The sequence below is a fragment of the Crocuta crocuta genome, unplaced genomic scaffold (genome assembly GCF_008692635.1).
Source record: "Crocuta crocuta isolate KB4526 unplaced genomic scaffold, BGI_CrCroc_1.0 scaffold466, whole genome shotgun sequence".
Lineage (NCBI taxonomy): Eukaryota > Metazoa > Chordata > Mammalia > Carnivora > Hyaenidae > Crocuta > Crocuta crocuta.
The window spans coordinates 3106011-3126278 of NW_027529672.1; the positions used below are offsets into that span (position 1 = coordinate 3106011).

Sequence of the window (20268 nt, forward strand, 5' to 3'; positions counted from 1 at the left end):
GATGTCAGGCTTCCCCCACCTGGACTTTTGACGCAAGGCCCAGCACGTGTGATCTCAGCACCCGGGGCTCATTGCGTTCTTACTGTTAAACACGAGAAGATGGTCAGCTTCTCTTTCTTGATTTTTTTCCTCTTTTTTTCCTGTTTTTCATGGCAATCTCTAGCACCTTACACATGATTCAATTTGAAAGATGCATGGGACGTTGTAAATTTAAAAGATCACAAGAGATAGATAGGTGAAGAAGAAACAGAGTCATCTTAAAATTTACTTCAGTTCCTTAAAAATCACAACATCACTGGCTACCTTTTCCCAGATGGCTAATGGAAGCCAGGCTCTGCCTTCAGCCTCTTTTAAGGTGGGGCCTCCCCTTCAGCGCTTCTCAGCCCACAACCTGGGAGCTTGTAAAAAAGCGTATCCCTGAACAATGCCATCAGAATCCCTGGGAGTGGGGCCCAGGCATCTGCGTTTTTTGAACTTTCCAGTTTGATTCCAGTGGGCAGGTGATGCTGAGAATCACCATCGATGCTTCCCTCTGCTTTCCACGGGGCGCTCTCCGTGGCTCTAGTTTACGTACAAGGAAACTGAAGGACACCTGGCGCCTTCCCCGTGCAGTCAGGCTTGGTACGGAGTCCCTCCCATTTTAGTTACATTTAGTTCTGATAATAATTGTGCCTGTGCGCCCTCCCCAGTGTACAATCATCCCTCCTAGGAATTCCTTTCACAACAGCCCCTGGAGGTAAAAGCAAATGTTCATTTTGGAAAGCGTGCTGCATTGGTCTTATTTTATACTTTATTGCAGTGTTTCCCAACGTTTGGGCCACTGACCACTTGCATAAAAAACACCTGGTGTTGGGGGGGGTGTTAAAAATGCAGGCTTCTGGACCCTTCCCTCCCCTTCTTTAGACGTACAGTGAATCAGGATCTCTGGGGATAAGACCCAGAAGCTATGGTGTGTGTGTGTGTGTGTGTGTGTGTGTGTGTGTGTGTGTGTGTGTGTTTAAGCTATTTACTTATTTTGTGAGAGCAGGGGAGGGGCAGAGAGAAAGACAGATTCCAAGCAGACTCCTCGCTATCAGTACAGAGTTGGACTCAGGGCTCAATCTCACAAACCGGGAGATCAAGACCTGAGCTGAAATCAAGAGTCAGGCACTTATCCACCTGAGCCACCCAGGTGCCCCTCAGAAGCTATGTTTTAACCACAGATACGGTGAAAGGAATGCCAGGCCAGGACTCAGAGCTCCTGGGACCCAGCCTGAGCCCACGCAGGAGGGACACCCTGGGCCACAGTGGGGTTGGCAGGCGCCACCGTAGGAGGTCCTAGAAGCCCAGAGGACGGCATAGAGAACCAGCCACCGTCTCATTAGCTCAGGCCTGGCAGGTGCAACTGTGACTCCGAGTCCATCAAATGCAAACAGATGAAGGAAGGGCAAGAATGAATGGTGTGGATTTGAACTTAATTCTGAAGCTCGGTATGCCAGGGTGATGCCGCTCCTGAGGGAGAAACGCTAATAGAAATCCAGTTCCAAAGAAAAGTCTGTTTGCCTTCTCTCCCTTACCGGGGAGTTTTGGACATCAGAAACAATGATAGATGTGAAAGTACATGTCTGAAAATATGAGCATGTTCTATAACTCCAGGGTATGACTTTTTCTGTGATTTCGCAGAAATCAGAGGCTATCTGATGTACTCAAACCTATGAATGAGTGAGGGGGCGTTTATAATGAATGCATTTGTGTTTATTGGAATTACATAAAAATGGAATTAACCCATCACACACTGAATACATTGCAATTTTGTCAACATGACTGTAGAATGAATGAAACCCTTTTAGATGTGAATTCTGTCATAACATAGGGTCATGATCAAACCCTTTATTAACTCATCAGAAATATCTACTGGCCATCTAGCACACGCCAGGCTGAGGACACTTCTTGGTTCTTTGGAGTTAAGAGACTGGAGATAACACCAAGCAGGTAATCAAATTGTCAGGACTGCGATTATTGGTTACATTTTACTGTGTTTTCTCCGGGGCTTACGCTCAGCTTTGACAAAAGCTCCGATGGATAGACTGAGAGACGTTAAAAATGAAACAGCATACTCTGCCGATCAATATGCACCCTAGTCTTGTTCGGGAAGTTCTCTTTGTCGGATCCTATGTTCTCATGGAGATCCATTAAATAATTAAAGTTGAGGTCCAACCTCTTAAAGATCTGGGCTGCCATAACAAAGCACCCCGGTCTGGATGGCTCCAGCAACAGAAATTTTATTTCCTCCCCGTTCTGGAGGCGGGAAGTTGGAGGTCAAGGGGTCAGCAGGGATGGCTCCTTCTGCCTCTTTTCCCTGCATCTCCACATTGTCTCCCTTCTGTGTGTGACTGTATCCTAACGCCCTCCTCCGTCAGGGTACTGGGTAAAGTCCACCCTCGTGACCTCATTTAACCTAAATTACCTCTTGAAAGATGCTGTGCAAACACAGTCAGACTCCAGGGCACTGGGAGTTAGGGCTTTCACACATGCATTTGGAGTTGGGGGGAGACACAATCCAGTCTATAACAGACCACAATACACACTTTGTGTCCAGCTCTTCTTCCGGGGCTGGGAAACCAAGAACGAGATGAGACACAGGCACTATTTGATGCTCCTAACCTGGCGCACTGCTTTTCAAACAGGGCAACTTTTTAGAAAAGCAATCACATCTTTCACATCAAATACCTTTCCCAGTGAAGCTATTCCAGGGTGCCACTCCATCTGTTCTTTATATTGGGTTAACTGAACATGGCTTTGGGGAAAAAAAGGTATCTTTTATCTAAAATAAGATTAACTGATGTAAGATTTGATTTGAAAAGAAAATAATCTTGCATTTAAAGTAGAATGTTCAAGGCCAGAGCAAGGTCGAATGAATAGTTGGATACTGTGTCTTGCTTTGGCAATAAATCACCCATTTCCTGACCATCCTCACACAATATGCACATTTGTACATTTTCTTTCTCACAAATGCTGCTTTAAAATATTGATTTCTTTTAAATGTTTCAAACATGATTTTGTAGGGCTGGTAACTGCTTTCCTAGTTTTATCCATCTTATTGACTGTTTTTAACTTTATATTTCTGCCTTAAGGCACGTTGCTAAGAAAGGCACCATCTCATAAGCTGAAGGAAGGAAGAGATAAGTGGCAGATGGTCAGAGACCTCAGATCCTGAACCAATGGAATGGGGATGCTTCCATTCTTGCAGCAATTTATTTCTCCAAAGGATAAGCATCTAATCCGACCTGTGGCTTTGAAATCTATATTTTCTTCCACTTGACTATTTCTCCCTTTTCCAGGGCTGCTCTGCAGCCTACATGTTCTCCGGAGGGATTCTTTGGCCCCATATCCACACAGATACACTCTACAGTCACCGCCATGTTAGCTGCAAGCACGCTTACTCCTCTTTGGTGGATCCAGAATGATCCCCACTAAGTCTTCTATCAACCTAGTGGCATTTCATCATGGATGGAAGAGTGTTTCCCAATGTATGAGTTCTCTCTGTCTGTCTGTCTGTCTGTCTTAAGACAAATAGAAGAACTGGAGTTTTCTCCATCTCCATCCTGAAACTTTTGTCATTCTACGCACTTATAAGAAACCAAGGACTCGGTACAGTGTGATGTAGAACGGTGAAAAGCTGGAAAGAACCCAAATGTCTTTTAAAAGGGGATCAGCTAAGTAAATCATGGCAGGCACAACTGCGTCATATTCTGTAGAAATTAAAAATAAAGATTACAAAGAATTTAGATGCCATGGGAAACTGCCTATGATAGAATGTTATGTAATAAAAGAGAGCTATAAAAGTTGATATACATTATAGTTTTATGTAAAAAAAATTGCATGGGAGAAAGAAGGGAGCAAAATACATATAAATATTTTCTTAGGTATTTTCTATATTTTCCTACGTGTCTAGATGCAGCTGCCATTACTTGTGTCACCAGGAAAATTTAAACGTTGTTTTTTTTTTTTTAACAAGAAAACACTGTTCCATATTTCATTCCTTTTAAATAATCACTTGGTTGAAGAAGTGCCTGCATATCATTTCTACAGCTTCGACGAATTTTGAAAGGGAGAGTGATCAATCTGGCACAGGCACGGGAAGAGAGGCGGAGATTTATGGCAGTTGCACAGGGAAGGGCATCCGTTGGAGTGCTCCATCATCGCACAGCACCCTTGTAACAAACACACGGGGATGAGCTTTAAAAGCTCAAAGCTGGGAGGGAAATTTGAAAGTCACACTACTGATATGATCAAAGTAGATGGTCCAGATCATTCCAAAAGCGGAGGCTTAGAAAGTGTGATTTGTGGGAGTTGTTTCATTCTGTCACAGATAACGACTGTGTGTGTGTGTGTGTGTGTGTGTGTGTGTGTGTGTGTGTGTTATAGGGACCCAACTACATAGCCCCAAAGATCTGTATCGCTAATAACCAGACCGACTAATTTTAACATCAAATGCTGGAATTTGCCAGCTCAGTGTGAAAATCAGGTGGGCAAGATCTTCGGCTGTTATCTTTCTTCAAAAGAGTGACAATCGACTTGATCATTATCTTGCCCTTCTTAACTGGGCACCTCCTTTCAGGGATGCTTCCCAGTGATCCACTGTTCCTCCTATTCATTTCCCTCCCTGTGACCTGCGGTTCCTGCTCTTTTCCCCGGGGAACAAATTAATTGTAGCCAGGCATCTTTACATCTTCAGACAGTGAGCTCGGCGCTTCCGCATAGAGAGGGCTTTCAAAATTGATGACTGATCTCAGCACCCAAAATAGCATCCTTTCTCCATTGTGTGGGAGTTCAGGCCTGGGGTCTCCGAAGGAAATGTCAAGCTTCGTTACATGCAGAACTAAATCAAAGGATAATACTGAAGACAAGTACTTTGGGGGAAAGATATTTTTTACAGATACCTTTGCTACTTTAATCTGTCATGAAACATCGATTCTTATCATTCTACAATCTCTTAGAATTACAAAAGTTCATGGCAGAATATCCACTCATGAAAGACAACAGATGCCTTATAAACTAACACTTGGGATGACTATTCTTTCACGCAAGAAAGTCCATATTTTAAGATGCGTTAGCTGGAATTAGCCTTCCTTTATGGCCAGCCTTTTAGAGCAAGGTAAGAACAGAAGCTCTGGAGCCAGACAGCATATGGACTAGGAGATTCAGGGCAAAGCAACTCCTGGAGCTACTGGAGTTTTAGTTTCCTCACCTGCAAAATGGGCATAATAATAATACCACCCTCCCAGGATTATGGGAAAGATGGAATGAGTCCATCAATTAGCCATGACCTGGTCTGTGATACCTTGGTAACATCAACCACTGTTGTAGTGCACTCTGTAGTGCTTTGTTCTTTAGAATCAGAAACATATCATTTTATAACTATGACCTCTAATTTTCTATTTCAGCCTACTGGCGCTTTTTGCAGTTGTAACGATGCGTACTAGCTTGTGAGATTTCCAATGCTCTCTTCTCCACCTTCGACATGCTGCCTGGCATCATTCTCTCTCTCTCCAGCAGATTAATTTTGGTTTAAAATTGAGATTCAATCACCATACTCTCCAACGATGCTGCAAGGTCACCAATTGTTGGTGAAGATTATAAAAGACTAATTAAATAGACACTGCATACTTTCAGGTAACAAGTCTTAGTCAACAGTGGTGAGATTTTTCTACCGCCTTAAATCAGTTTTGACTAAACAAAATAAAATGCAAACACATCATAAGTAGGCCAATGACCATGTTTTATAGTTGGCTGCATTTTGCTGACTACTCTAGAAGTTAGAAACACATTACCTCGGTGAAGTCAGATTTCTTCTCAGTAACATCAGACTGAAGGTTTTTAAGGGCAATTTGGTCATTTGAACTGTACTGGTTGTCCCGTAATCCTAGGCAAAAGGAGATAGGATTGCTACTTTTTAGTAAGTGAGAGGAGAAGATGAAATCTACAACTTTATGGTTTTGTGTCACCCACTCAGGTATTACACTAGCCAAGGATGTATCCAGTATATTCTGACTCGTGATAAAATCTTGTATATTTCCTTCTTTCACTCCACCCCCTCCACTTAGGCTCTCTGGGTTTATTATTATTTAGTTTATAATTAGGCTGCAAGTTTCCTTCTTCCATGCTGTTGTTTATATTCCTAGATTCAGTAATAATTGAACACGTTCAGACTACTCACATTCTCCCTCATCCTGTGTTTACACCCAGCAGGAGAGAAGGTCACACGTAAGGGGTTCCCAGTGCCACCAGAGTTCAGGAAAGGCTGAAACTATAAGACCAACCTTCATCCAATCTCTTAACACAACAGTGCTCAAAGTAGCTGCGAGTGGCCCAGACGCTGATATTGAAACTGCTTTGGAATGGCTGGGGATAATATCTGTGATAATACTTGGGGGGTGGGGGGGTTAGTGAGATACCGTGGACAGCCCCCCACAGAGACACCTGCCACACTGATAAGCAGAGGATATCATTAGACCCAAGTGCACACAGCAGGGGGCCATGGACTGTGAACCTGGGTTCCAGTTCTGGCCCCACCATCAATGACTCAGAGGACAAGCCTATGGAACTGCTCTGTGGTATCTCCCTGTCTACCAAAGCCGCCCGCACCCCCTCCGGAGCCCCGGACACAGTACACAACCCGGCAGCATTATGATGCCCACCTGGGTACCCGCTGCTAATGCCGGGATGCGTGTCAAGCACAGGAAGGTGGGTAAAGAGAAGTGTCTGCGTGGCCCAGTCTCTGCAGCCCAGGGAACAATGTCACCCTCACATGCAGAAATTCCGGGGAAAGTGATTTTTCCAAAGTCTCTGAAGAACCGTTCCCCAACGTCTAGTACTGGTGATGAGGTTCTCTAAGTCAGAGAAGGTGGAGAAGCAGCTCTCTTCATCAACTCATGAGAAGGGCTTAGTAAATATTTACATATAGGGGTGCCTGGGTGGCTCAGGTGGTTAAGCATCCAAGTTCGGCTAAAGTGAGGATCTCGTGGTCTGTGAGTTCGAGCACTGCGTCAGGCTCTGTGTGGAGAGCTCGGAGCCTGGAGCCTGCTTCGGATTCTGTGTCTCCCTCTCTCTCTGCCCCTCCCCTGCTCACACTCTGTCTATGTCTCTATCTCTGTCTCTTTCTCAAAAATAAACAAACATTAAAAAAACTTTTTTTTAAAAAAGAAAGATGTGGGGCGCCTGGGTGGCTCAGTTGGTTAAGCATCCAACTTCAGCATCTCACAGTCCATGGGTTTGAGCCCCACGTCGGGCTCTGTGCTGACAGCTCGGAGTCTGGAGCCTGCTTTGGATTCTGTCTGTCTCTCTCTCGCGTGCGCGCTCTCTCTGCCCCTCCCCCGCTCACGCTGCGTCTGTCTCTCTCTCTCAAAAATATTTAAAAAATTTTAATTTACATATAATCCAAATAACTCACATAATTTAAAACATTTTAGGGAGAAAATGATACACAATAGTACTTTGAATTTGGGCAGGTTTGCAAGGGGATCAGGACACGGTTCATGAGAATTTCAAGGACCACCACTGACCCATCCAAAGCCTGCCTCTGTCCCATCTCATTGTTGGGTGACGACAGAGCCCCCATCAGCTCCAACCCAGATGTATGGCCGTACCTCCATCTCTACCCGTTACTGAGTGACGCAGATAGTCATCTGAGATGATGTGCACAGATTACTTTCCATGAAGCACAAATATAAGACCTGAAAGATCTTATGGATTTCTGTGCAGGGTCGATGCATCATGATGAGCTGACAATAAAGCTGATGAAGATGGAAATCTCCAGGCTCCAGTCACGTGGCCTCGTGCTAAGAACTCTGAAGCCAGCACAGGCTCTGGGGCCGGCTGGACCCGGAGCTGCAGCCCAGCCCAGCCCCCAGCTCACCTGTGGCAGGGGGGTTACTTGTCCACCCTGTTTCTTCACCCACAAAATGCAGAGAACACCTCTCGCCCAGCCTTGCCACCAACGCACTGAGGGTGGTGTATGTAAAGTACTTGGACCGGGGTAGGATCTGGGGTTAATGCTTGATAAACCACACTGTACAACTCTAGTGTGTGGCCAAGGCAGCGCCACCTCACACCCGCGCCTACATGGTCACTAGAGTGGTAACACAAGGATCTCTAGCGGCACGGGGGGCTTTGGGAAAGGACCTCAGCATCTCTTGGCTCCTTGCTGTGGAATGGAGATCATAATGGAGGCTACTTTCTAGAGGCCCTGAAAAAGCCTACGTAACCTGCCCTCTGCACAATGCCCAGAACATAACGACAAGCATAAGCATGAGCTATGGGGGAGGGGAATCCCCCAGCAGGGAGGAGGGACAGCGCCGGGCCCAGACAAGCAGGGGCCGAGTCCTAGCCCCCTGTGGCGGTTGCAGTACTGCCTACCAACTTTGGGATTCAAACAGCACAGATGTGTTATCTTACAGCTCTAGAGGTCAGACGTCCAGTGCAAGTCTCACAGGGCTACAGTCAAAGGATGGGCAGCTGCACTCCTTTGTGAGGCTCCAGAGAGAATCTGGTTCCTTGCCTTTTCCACCTTCTAGAGGCTGCCGGCCTTCCTTGGTGTGTGGCCCCACGTCATTAAAGCTCTGTGTCCATCATCACTTCTTCTCTCTCTGACCCTCCCACCTCCCTCTAATAGAGACCCTTGTGCTCAGATTGGACCCACAGATAATCCAGGATCACCGTCCTGTCTCAAGGTTCTTAACCACATCTGCAAAGTCCCTTTTGCCATGAAAGGCAGGACACCCACCGATTCTGGGGACTAGGAGGCAGACATCTGTGCAGGGACCACGGCTACGCCCATCACAGACTAGCTGGGGACACTGAGGTCAATGCGTTGGATGACATTTAGGGCCTTTAAAACAACAAATATAAAGTCTATGTAGCAACACGGGTAAGTATTACCATGCACTGTTTTTTGAAAGAAAGGGGTCAAACTCATGAGCCACATGACAATCCAACATCAAGAGAAAAAAATTAGTATGTGCAAGAACTCACAAAACTGGTAAAGTTGTAACTTAGAACCAGGAGGCTATTTTTGAGTGAAAATGAGGTATGACTAAAGCCACAAAAGAGGATGCCAGATAGGATGACCTCAAAGGACATGAGGAGGTGAGTTAAAGCCATAGAATTTAGGAAAGAAAGACCCTGATGCAAATCCCTGTCCACCTACAGCTAGGTCAATTTAAGTAACTTGGGGGTAAGTTAGTTAAATGTCAGTCTTACTTTCCCATGTGTCAGCGGAAACAAGATCCTATAAGAAATATGAGATGATGAATATCAAGACCTTAGTAGAGCACCTGGCATGCAGGGAGGACACATCCCCTGTGTCTTCCTACCTGACCACCGATGGAGGTCCCCGCCATCCAGTGACCCTGCCCTGGCATCTCCAAGTAAGACAAGGCTGGGGGATACTTGGGGCAGGTTAACAAGAACAAGAGTGATAGGAATTTGGGCTTTTCCAGTAGCTGGAATCCATCAGTTTCATGGGAAAGGGATTCACCTCCCTAATACAGAAAATGCATTAACCAGACCGGATCGCACGTGGCTTTGGTCTTGCTCCTGGTTCAAGGACAGGAGGGGCCAGACCAGTCTGCTCCTTCTCTCCACAGCGGGAGCTGGTCTGGCCCAGACCTCCCACAGGGGCCGGCCAAGTCCACTCTGCATCAAGAAACTATCCTGGTTAAGAGGAAAGTGGCAGACGGCGGGGCAGGCCCTATGCACCTGCAGCACATATACCAGCCAAGGTGCCATCACAGAAATCTCGCAGCCCAGAGCCAAATTCCCGCGCTGCTGCTTTGTGTAGTTTACATGACCTCCCTGCCTCTGGCTTCTCCTCTGTGACATTAGAACCTGGAGCTGTCTCCGCTCACGCCCTGCTAGGGTGGGGGGTCGGGGGGGCTGTCCCATCCCCCAGCTATTGAGAGGGTAGCAGTGACTCACAGCTTCAGTCTTCTCTGAGAACGGTCCTCTGTGGATGCTGCACCTTTCTCTATGCTGGCCCGCAGCCAGGGCTGGGACACAAAAGAGGTACAAAAGCCAGGAAAGCTCTGTTTCTGCTCCAGAGTGTAAGCCAAGGGCCAGACCGTACCCCGTCAGGCCTCCCTGACCCTCTAATAGCCCTTTCCTGGGGCGCGCCCTCTCCCACATGTCTCCCAACTCCTGCCTCAGGCCCTGCTTCTTGGAAACCCAAAGGGGCCCTACCTCACAGTGGGGCTCCTGGACCACAAGCTTCCGCATCACGGGCACACTTCTCGCAAATGCACATTCTCGAGTCCCACCCGCCCACCTGCAGATCTATTAAGTCAGAAACTCTGGTGGGACTCGGCCTTCTACATTTTAGGAAGCCCTCCGAAGCATTCAATGAAGCTGGGGTCCAAGAACACTGCTGGTCTTAAGCCAACATGCTCTTCCACAAATGAGGAGTTTAAGGCCCTGGGAGGAAGCCACACCATGGCTTTTGGAAAACCATATCTGGGGAATCCAAGTGGGACCCTTAACCACTTGCTTCCATTAAAACAAAGCCCTCAAGAACGCCAGCATCCTGGCTTTTATTTTGATACGAGTTTAAAAATCAGCCTGACGAGCCCACAACCCATTGCTGGTTTATGGATCAGTCGTGTTGGGTGCCCTGTGCTCTGGTCCTCTGGGCCCCGGGAAGGGTGTCAGCACAACGGCAAGTCTGAAGAGGTTTCCTCTCCCAAGGTGGTTGGAAGGACCATACATGCTTCTGTCTCCATCAGCCTCAGCCACTCATCCAGAGCCATTCACCCTCAACTTTGATCCCCTTTCCAGGGGCCACAAGCGTCCGCATTGACTGAAGACATCAAGAGACTCTGAGCCGGACACTCCTGGAATCCAGATTTCCTCTCTGGGGGAAGGTGTGCTTCAGCCATGGGGTCCAGAGCAGGAATTTATGTAGCGCTCGGGGTGCTGGGGGCCCTGGACTAAGGCATAGATGATGAGAGGCTCTCCCGCTCATGGCTCCGCTATTCCGAACTCCGCGAGCCCCAGACAGAGCCCTGCCAGCCAAAGGGACCCCAGCAGCGTTTGGGGTGAAACGGCCCCGTAGGATGGCGTGAGTTTGGACAAATATAGAAGTGGGGGGACAGAAGATGGCATAACCTGAACAGAGGGGAAAGAGAAGGTGGAAATGGCTTACAGGAGAAAAGCAGAAAAATCCAGCATAGTTCGAGAACAGCAAGGAGCACCACGGGTGAAGCACAGCGTAGGAGCAAGGAAGCGCCTACGATCCCCGCACAGCACCCAACAATGCTGACGGTGCTGCCGCAGACGCCGCGGACACGCACTGCCTGCTGAATCACTCCATCAGAGGCACGTGTAAACGATGAGCGCCCAGCCTTCAGGTAGTTTAGCGAGCACACGTTTGCATTCCTCCCTCATGCACATCAGGGACAAGAAGGCACATCCAGAGTCCCCCCGTGGGTCTGGAAATGCCTTTCCTCATTTACAGTCCACGGGAGCTTTCGCCACGTTGAACCAGGCCTTCTGAAAACATTTCCAAATGGATGATTCTCAGCACTACGGCTCCCATTTAAGTTACACTAATCGTCTCAGGGGGGTTTGACGCTGTTAGCTACCCAGTGTCCCTGGAAGATCTTTCCATCTTTGACTTCTGGAACAACGGGTTTTCCATTTTCCTCCTCCCGGCTACTGTGTCTTGCTTTGCTTTGCGGGTTGTCTCTTTGACCATCCTGTTCTCCCTCTGGGCCCTTCTGCCAACAGACGCACCGTGGCCTTGGCTCGCTTTATCAACCAAAGACCCAGATCTCGTCTGTGAGCACCAGCCCCTGGAGCCAGCCTCCACATCACCTCCCGCTCAGCTAGTTTGAAAGGCAACCACCCAACTCGCCCCAAGATGCCACCTCCTCCTCCTCTCCCCCTCCACCCCCTCCTCCCCTTCCCCTGCCAAATCACATCCATCATCTTGGCGAGTGCCCACCATTCTCCTATCACCCACAGTAGACACTGAGGCGTCCCCTTTCCTTCCCCTCCAGTGTCCAGCGGAAAGCCAAGGCCTGCTTTCTCTTACGAAACAGGCTCTGCTCCATCCCATCTGTTTATTTTTCCCAGTACTGCCTGCTCCTGGCAAGGTCACGGTCAAGCTGGTGACCCCACCAGCCTCGTCTCCTGTCTGGCTCCCCCCAAATCCCCTTGACATCACCAGTTTGTGACCTTATGGCTCCTCTGAAAACTCTCACAAAAGGATCCCTCCCCACTTTGCCCTCCCCTCCTCGAACAGGGCGTGGGAAACATACACATAAAAACCTGAGCTCCCGTGTCGGGGCCGCTGGGGCTCCAGGAAGCCAGGCGAAGTACCCTTAGAAGAAGCCTGCCGCTACTTCCCAGACGTCTCTTCGATCTCGGGTACCACCTTCCCAACCTTCCCGTCCGGCTACCTCCTCACGCCCTGATACAGCTCATGACCATCGCCTCCGGGGAGGGCTCCGTGGCTGCCCCCGCCCTACACGCCCTCCGCTCCGTTCGTTTCCTGGCGCTGCCGCAACAAGTCATCACGAGTGGGGAGGCGGCAGGGACGTATTCTCTCGCAGTTCTGGAGGCCAGAAATGCGCAGTCAAGGTGCCAGCAGGTCATGCTACCTCTGAAGGACCCGGCGAGGATCCTCCCTTGTCACCTGCTAAGACCCAGGGGTTGCTGGCCGTGCTCACGTTCCCTAGCGCACAGCAGCGTGACTCCCATGTCTGCGCCCCTTGTCACTTGGCCTTTGTCCACCGCCACACGGACGTCCTTCCTTCGTCTCTATGTCTGCAAACCCCTCTCCTAACAAGGGCGGCGGCCACTGGCTTTAAGGCTGGCCTTCCTCCAGTCTGGCCTCATCTCCACTATACCTGCAAGGACTCTATTTCCAAATAAGGTCCCATTCGCAGGTATGGGGGTTAGGACTCCATGTCTTTTTGAGGAGCACAGGTCAGCCCGCATCCGTGTCCCTGACAGGCTGTCACTACCTTCTGGTCTGACTACGCTGTTCTGTAATGATCTGTTCATGAGCCTGCTGCCCCCAGGCGGACCGAGGCCTTCAGAGGACGTCCTGTTCATCCCCGTCCAGCACCTGGCCGGCTGAGGACACTCACTGCATGGTGACGAACGAACAAATTATTTTGTTTTGAGAAGAGTTACATCTGTGGGGGGAGAAATCACAACATACCTTCCTCGGGCACTTTTATCATATTCCACTGGCATTTCAAAGACATTTTACTCAGTTTCAAAGGTCTGTTAATGACAAGGATGTGTTTGGCTAAAAAAACGGGGAGAGAGAGAGAGAGAGGGAGAGAAATCAGGCACAGTTTACATTGGTAACCAACCACTCTCGGAATGAGGCAGGCTCCCACCTTCCGCCCTGGGCCGAAGAACCTCTAAAAGCTGTACTTGTGATGAAGTCACTGGAATGTTTACATGGCAACCAGGGGTGGGGGGAGGGAGCCCACCTTGGCCTTGACAAGTAAGGAAAGTTCTCACAAGCTCTGTTTAAAGGTTTTCCATGGGGCACTGTGAGGTGTGAGACAAAGAGCTGTTTTATCTGCCTCCCGCGGTCAGATGCCCATTTCTCAGCTCCGTCCCCAGCTTCCCAGGACTTTATTTTTCGCCTGGGTTTGATGATGCTGGTCCTCTTGTCAAGAACCATTTTTACTGTTTAAAAGCGCCCTGAGTAGAAACATACATTCAGAAAACATCACAATGTTAATGTGAATAACCCGCTTTTAATGTGTGACCAGATTCTGCAAGCCGGTTTATCTAAAACATTGGGCAATATAACAGTCTGTTTACCACGCAAGCTATTATAAGAACAATCTGCTTTTGTACAATTTAATAAAACACCCTTGACACTAAATTACAATGAACGTGGGTTTATCATCTATACCCAACCGCATCTGAGGTGGCTTATAATTAGCAACAAGGATTTTTTCCAAAAGGTGGAACGTGCAGGGGCACCTGGGTGGCTCAGTCAGTTAGGCGTCTGACTCCTGATCTCGGCTCAGGCCGTGATCTCACGGTTCGTGGGATCAAGCCCCACATCGGGCTCTGCGCGCACTGACTGCGCAGAGCCTGCTTGAGATTCTCTCTCCCCTTCTCTCTCTGCTCCTACCCCACTCTCTCTTCTTCTCTCAAAATAAATAGGTAAATTCGAAAACCAAAAGGTAAAACTGTGATAAAAGAAGCAAAAGGAGCTGAAGAAATCACTGAACCACATCGCCTGGACCGGAGAGGTCGCTGGCGTCCATGACTCACAACCTGAGGGCGAGTTCGCAACAGCCAAGTCCAAAGTGGGACAGGATCAACTGACTATGTAACTCATTGCCTTTCAAATGAAATACACCGTTTCATAAGGAAAGTGGCTCCATCCCTGGGGACAAGGCACTGGCAGCATGGGCCACTGTGTAAATGGACAGCGCCTCTGTACGCCTTTTCCTAAACACCAGACCAAGGTAGACTTCACTGGCTAATCCCAAGGGGCTTGGAGTCTGGCCAATGTCACTAGTACATCTTAATGCCTGAAATTTCTTTCCCCCTCTTTGCGAGATAACCCATGCTGGTTTCAGTGTTCATTCCTTTAATGCTCAAAATGGGCACTATTATCCCCCCCATTTTACAGGTGAGGAAGTGGGTCACCTAACCAGTAAGCCTCAAGCTAAGACTTTACGATATTAATGATCACTGTCCATGCAGAAAAGGTAGAAATGGGACAGAATCTGTAGACCTGATAGCATCAGAAGCGTGAGAAAGCACCTGGGCTTTGGTGGCAGGGCCGGGGTGATACCATGTCCCAATGCTATAACCTTGGACGAGCCACACAAGCCCGTGTCTGCTCCTCAGACAGAGAGGCATACTGACACAGGCACTGTAGGCCTGCGATGTAGGAAATGAGCCGAGGAAAGGTTTTTGTGGGCTCGGCACAGTGCCCTACACACAACGGGCCCTGGAGAAAGTGGAATGTGTTATCAGCCCCGGTTTTACATATAATTTTCATCTCAGAAAATTAAGGTAATAAAGAGGTCTGAAAAGCCTCTCCACCGATTTTGTAGCCATCATACAGCCGATTTCCAAGAGGCCTGGAATCTGACGCACCGTGTCTCCGGCCCTCGGTGTCTGGGCTCACTCCCCTGGGGGAGAGAGAGGGCAAAGGGCTGTGCGACTAAATGTGACCATGTGCACACGCCAGCATTCCGTAAGCCGTGATGCCGTGCAAGTGCACAGTAGTCAGTAACCACACAGTGAGCTCAGTGCAACAAACGTTTCGTGAGGACCTAACATTTTGAGGACCTGGGTTAGGTGGTGGGGTCAGGAAGATGAATGGGGCATAGGAGTCCCTGCCTTGGAAAAGCTCGTAGCCTAATGGGGGACTGAGACACAAAACAAGACCTCTTTCAATGCAGTGTGGATCTGATCATTTCCCCTAACGGGCTGTCTTCTTCTCCCCACCCCCTCAGCTGTGGTAAAATACAAATAAAGGTGCCGTCTAACCACTTTTCAGTGTCCGGTTCTGTGGCAGTCAGTACGTCCCCATTGTTGTGAAACTGTCAGCACACCACCATCCATCTCCAGAACTCTTTCATCTTGTGAACCTGAAACTCTGTACCCATGAAAATGAACTCCCCCATTCCACATCCCCCAGGCTCTGGGAACCACCGTCCTCTCTCCATCTCCACAAATGTGACTGCGACTGCTCCAGAAACCTAACATAAGTGGACGCCCACAGTGTCTGTCATTTTGCGACTGGCTTGCTTCACTGAGCGTGTCCTCAAAGGTCATATGTGCCATAGCCGGTATCAGCATTTCTTTTCTCTTAGTTTTTTGGAAACCTTATTTCTGTTTTTTTTAATTTTTAATGTTGGTTTTTGAGATAGAGACAGAGTATGAGAAGGGAAGGGGCAGAGAGGGAGGGAGACACAGAATCCGAAGCAGGCTCCAGGCTCTGAGCTGTCAGCAGAGTCCGACCTTGGGGCTTGAACTGACAGACCGAGAGATCATGACCTGAGCCGAAGTCAGACGCTTAGCCGACTCAGCCACCCAGACGCCCCATCTTTCCTCTTCAAAGCTGAGTAATATTCCACTGTGTGTATAGACCATGTTTTGTTCATCCAGTCAGGCGTCTGTGGATGTTTGGGTGGCTGGTACCCTTGACTATTGTGAATAACGCTGCCGTGAACATGGCCGTACAAATATTCTTTCAAGTTCCTGCTTTCAGTTTTTTCTGCAGGTTATCTTCTGCCTTTCATTCTGAATTCCTGTTGGTCTGATTGGCTAATATTTTCTTAGCAAACACTAGAGTTCTTTTTTGAGGGGTAGGCTGGGCAGAGAGATAGACACATGGATAGATCATTTTAGTAATCGTCTTAAAAGCTCTTTGAAAAATAATCACTCCCCCCACCTTGCGTTCCCACATGTACAGGGAGAGGAGACAGGGAGGAGGTCTGGTTTCAAGTCCATGATAGAGGTAAGCAAGTGACCGAAGGTGGGCTCTGTCATGTAACCCAAATGCCTTCAGTGGGGGCACCAGTGTGAAAGGGAGCGAAAGCACCTCCCCTCTCAAAAAAGACTGTGAGCTGGAGGGCCTGGGGGTGGGGGACGGGGTTCTGCCGGGTTCCCCAGGAGAGTGCAGACTCCCCAAGGCAGCGGGCCTGGGTCTCAGCAGCAGGTAGAGCAGTGGGAGAGGATGAAAGAAGGCACTGTTTCCTCCTTTCTTTTGGCTTTAAAAGGGACACAGCATGACAGAGCGGGCTAAGTCCAGACAGGCAGCAAGGACGTTGGGCTCGGATCCCACCTGGCCACTCAGCCGTGACCCATCTCCCAGGCTCAGCTTCCCCATCTGTGACAGGTGGATGGTGCAGGGGCCTGCGTGGCCTCGGGGACACCGTCTAGGTCTGCCACACAGCCCTGTCCCCAGATGGCCAGCCACAAGGCACTGGGGACATTTGAAGGGGTGCGTGTGAGAACACAGCGTCTCCACTTCTGCCGGCTTCTTTCAGCAAGTGGAAAACAACGTCACGACGTGCTCTCTCTCCTTCAAGGAACATCCAGCTCCCTGAACAAGAGTCATTATTACCTTGTATTGAAAGCCACAGAGTGATTTGATGGCAGGGGGGCCATTTCTGCCTTCACAGGTGGGACCTGGGACCCTGCTCTGGACACCAGCGAGCAGAAAGAGACCCCCACGTGGGCTCCCCTCCCCCGGGGCATCCCAGGCGGCAGCAGGACCCCCTCAGCCCCCTCACCCCCCAGGCAACTTTCAGCAGGATGAGCAAGGGTGAATTGTGTGCTTTCAGTTCGGGCCTGGACAGCGACCAACACGCAAGGAAGACATGGCGCCTTTGACACCTCCTGCGGAAGGGCCCGGAGCCACGGGCGGCCCAGTGCAGAGCCACACACTCCACGCGACCAGGGCAACGTGCCAGCTCAGGGCTCGTGATGTACATGAGCCGCAGGATACTTTCCTAAGATGTCCTTGTGGATTTCCCCTCCTCCCCGAGGACCAACGTCACTGTTACTGGTGGGTCCGTGCGGCTTCTGGTTTCTCACCCCCGACCTGGCCGAGCCCCGCCTGGAGCAGGAGCCCACGGACAGGAAAACAGGCTCCCCCGGGGGCTGGACAGACGGGGGTGGTGCAGCGCCCAAGGGCGCCCGGTCGTCAGTCTCTCACTTAGGAAACGCTGTCATGTAGGAGCCGCTAGGCGCACACATTATCTTTGGGGCCCTGTTGGCCGGGGAGCTGCTGGCCCTGACCCAGGTCCAAGAGCCCCGGCTCAGAGACGCTCACACACACTCTGCCCAGCTCCTGTGTAGGAAGCCGAGTGGCCCCTCGTCTACACAGCTATCCGATAACTTAGCAGCTGCGCAGGCCAGGGAGACAAGGTTGCTCTGCTCGCTGGGCACACTTTTGGCGTTGAATAGGGTGGGTTTCCCACTTGTATTGTTATCGGTGTTGCTGCTGTTTAACTGAGCAAAACTCCAGAGTCCCCTGTTCCCCGCCCCCGCCCCTCCTGCTCTAACAGACCCTAAATGTAGGCGAGACCCAGGAAACCACCCCCTTCAACGTGGAGGCGCAGAAGGACCGAGGCTGTCATAAATACCAGCTTGTCGGTACCCGCCGCTCTGCGAGGAAGGGACACGGAGGCCCCGAGAGTGGCAGAGCAGCTCCAGCTGGGGAGCGGCTGAGTCTGGCTCAAAGGAGAGAGCCCTGGCCTGCGGCTCTCCCTATCTTCTAACTCACCTCTCCCAGCTGGGCTTCCCTCTCTGCAACTCATTTTTTAAATTTTTAATTTTTTTTAACATTTATTTATTTTTGAGAGAGAGAGAGAGAGCATGAGCAGGGGAGGGGCATACACACACACACACACACACACACACACACACAGAATCCAAAGCAGGACCCAGGCTCTGAGTTGTCAGCACAGAGCCCGGCGCAGGGCCCGAGATCATGACTTGAGCCAAAGTCAGACACCCAACCAACTGAGCCACCCAGGTGCCCCAGCAGCTGATTTTTTAAAATTTAAATAACAGCTCTTCTGAGCTATAAATCACATGCTGTAAGTTTACCCTTCACAATGCACAACTCAATGGTTTTTGTATATTGACAAAGTTGTGCAATCATCATCACTATCTGATTCCAGAACATTCTCCTTGCCCTTCAGAGAAGCCCCCCACCCATTACTGCCCATCAGCCCAGTCCCTGGCCACTGCTGATCTTCGTTTTCTGGGTTTGCTTATTCTAGACTTTTCCTATAAATGGAATCATACAACACATGGCCTCACATGTCTGGCTTCTTTCACTGCACATCATGTTTCTAAGGTTCATTCATGTTATATGTGTGAGGACCCCATTCCTTTCTATGGCTGCATAATCTCCCCTAGCGTGGATTCACTACATACCGTGCATCTATTCCCCAGCTGATGGACAGCTGGATTGTTCTATGTCTTAATGAATAACACTACTGTGAACATGTATGTACAAGGTGTATGTGGGTATAGGTTGGCCTTCTCCCAGTCATTTGCCTACGAGTGGAATTGCTGGGTCTCCAGGTTTAACTTCCTGAGGAAATGTCAAACTATTTTCTCAAGTGACTGCACCATTCTAAATCCCCACCAGCAATGTACAAGGGTTCCACCTTTCCTCATCTCTGCCAACACTTGAGACTGTCCATCTTTTTAAAGTTTATTTATTTATTTTGAGAGAGAGAAAGTACACATGCACACTAGTGGAAAAGGGGCATAGAGAGAGGGAGAGAGAGAATCCCAAACAGATGCCGAGCTGTTAGTGCAGAGCGTGACATGAGGCTCAACCTCACGAACCATGAGATCATGAGCTGAGCTGAAATCAAGAGTCAGATGCTTAACCCACTGAGCCACCTACGTGCCCCATTTCTGTCCATCTTTTTGGCTACAGCCATACCAGTGGGTGTGCGGTGTCATCTCACTGTAGTTTTGATTTGCATTTTCTTAATGACTTAAATATTACATACCCTTTCATGTGATTATTAGCTGTTGGTATATTGTCTTTGAAGAAGTATCTATTCAGATCCTTTGCTTGTTTTTAAATTGGGTTACTTGTCTATTTATAGCAACTCTAAGAAACAAATACTTAATGATGCCTCCCTTTCATCCACCCCCATAAATGTGAATGCAACCACAGTGATTCTCGGGCTTCCATAAACAGCATCTCCATTCATGTACCATCAGGGAGAGAGGCATTACTTCTTGGATGCTAGAAAATGTCCCTGGGCATGCCACAGATAAGAACTTGAATTTAGCTTGACCACTTAAAATGTGTAACTTCAAGAGAAAACCAAAAATCCAGACTCTTAAATACAGCAAACAAGTGATTGCCAGAGAGGAAGTGGGTGGATAGAGGGGTGGATGCAATAGATAAAGGAGACTAAGAGTACGCTTAGTGTGAAGAGCACTGAGTAATGTGTAGAAGTGTTGAATCACCTGAAACTAATATTACACTGTATGTTAACTAACTGGAATTTAAATAAAAACCAAAACCAAAAAGAAAAGTTGAATCACTGCAAGTACAGCTGAAACTAATATAACACTGTATATTACTTGTACTTCAATAAAAAATAAATAACACAAAAGTTTGTGACCGAGACAAGTTCCCTAACTCTCTGTGCCTCAGTTTCCCCATCTGTAAAATAAGGATCATGATATCTCTTTCACTGAGTTATTATGAGCAGTGAGAGAGAAGACACATTGAAAAGCCTTAGGATGTGGCAT

General features: G+C 48.8%; 1 protein-coding gene across 7 annotated transcripts in view; it reads right to left on the reverse strand.

The window, feature by feature from the left end:
* CUNH10orf90 (chromosome unknown C10orf90 homolog) overlaps positions 1 to 20268 on the reverse strand; it is a 226865-nt gene that overhangs the window by 75210 nt on the left and 131387 nt on the right. For 2 of the 7 annotated variants that reach the window (XM_077762975.1, XM_077762971.1), the window contains 2 exons: positions 13202 to 13291; positions 5814 to 5905 (listed from right to left, as the gene is read on the reverse strand). The exons of 3 other annotated variants lie outside the window; for them this stretch is intronic. In XM_077762975.1, the coding sequence (XP_077619101.1) occupies positions 5814 to 5905; positions 13202 to 13247 (138 nt within the window). In that variant the 5' untranslated portion in view covers positions 13248 to 13291. The remainder of the gene's footprint in view (positions 1 to 5813; positions 5906 to 13201; positions 13292 to 20268) is intronic. 2 more of the 7 variants (XM_077762972.1, XM_077762974.1) reach the window with 2 other exon arrangements.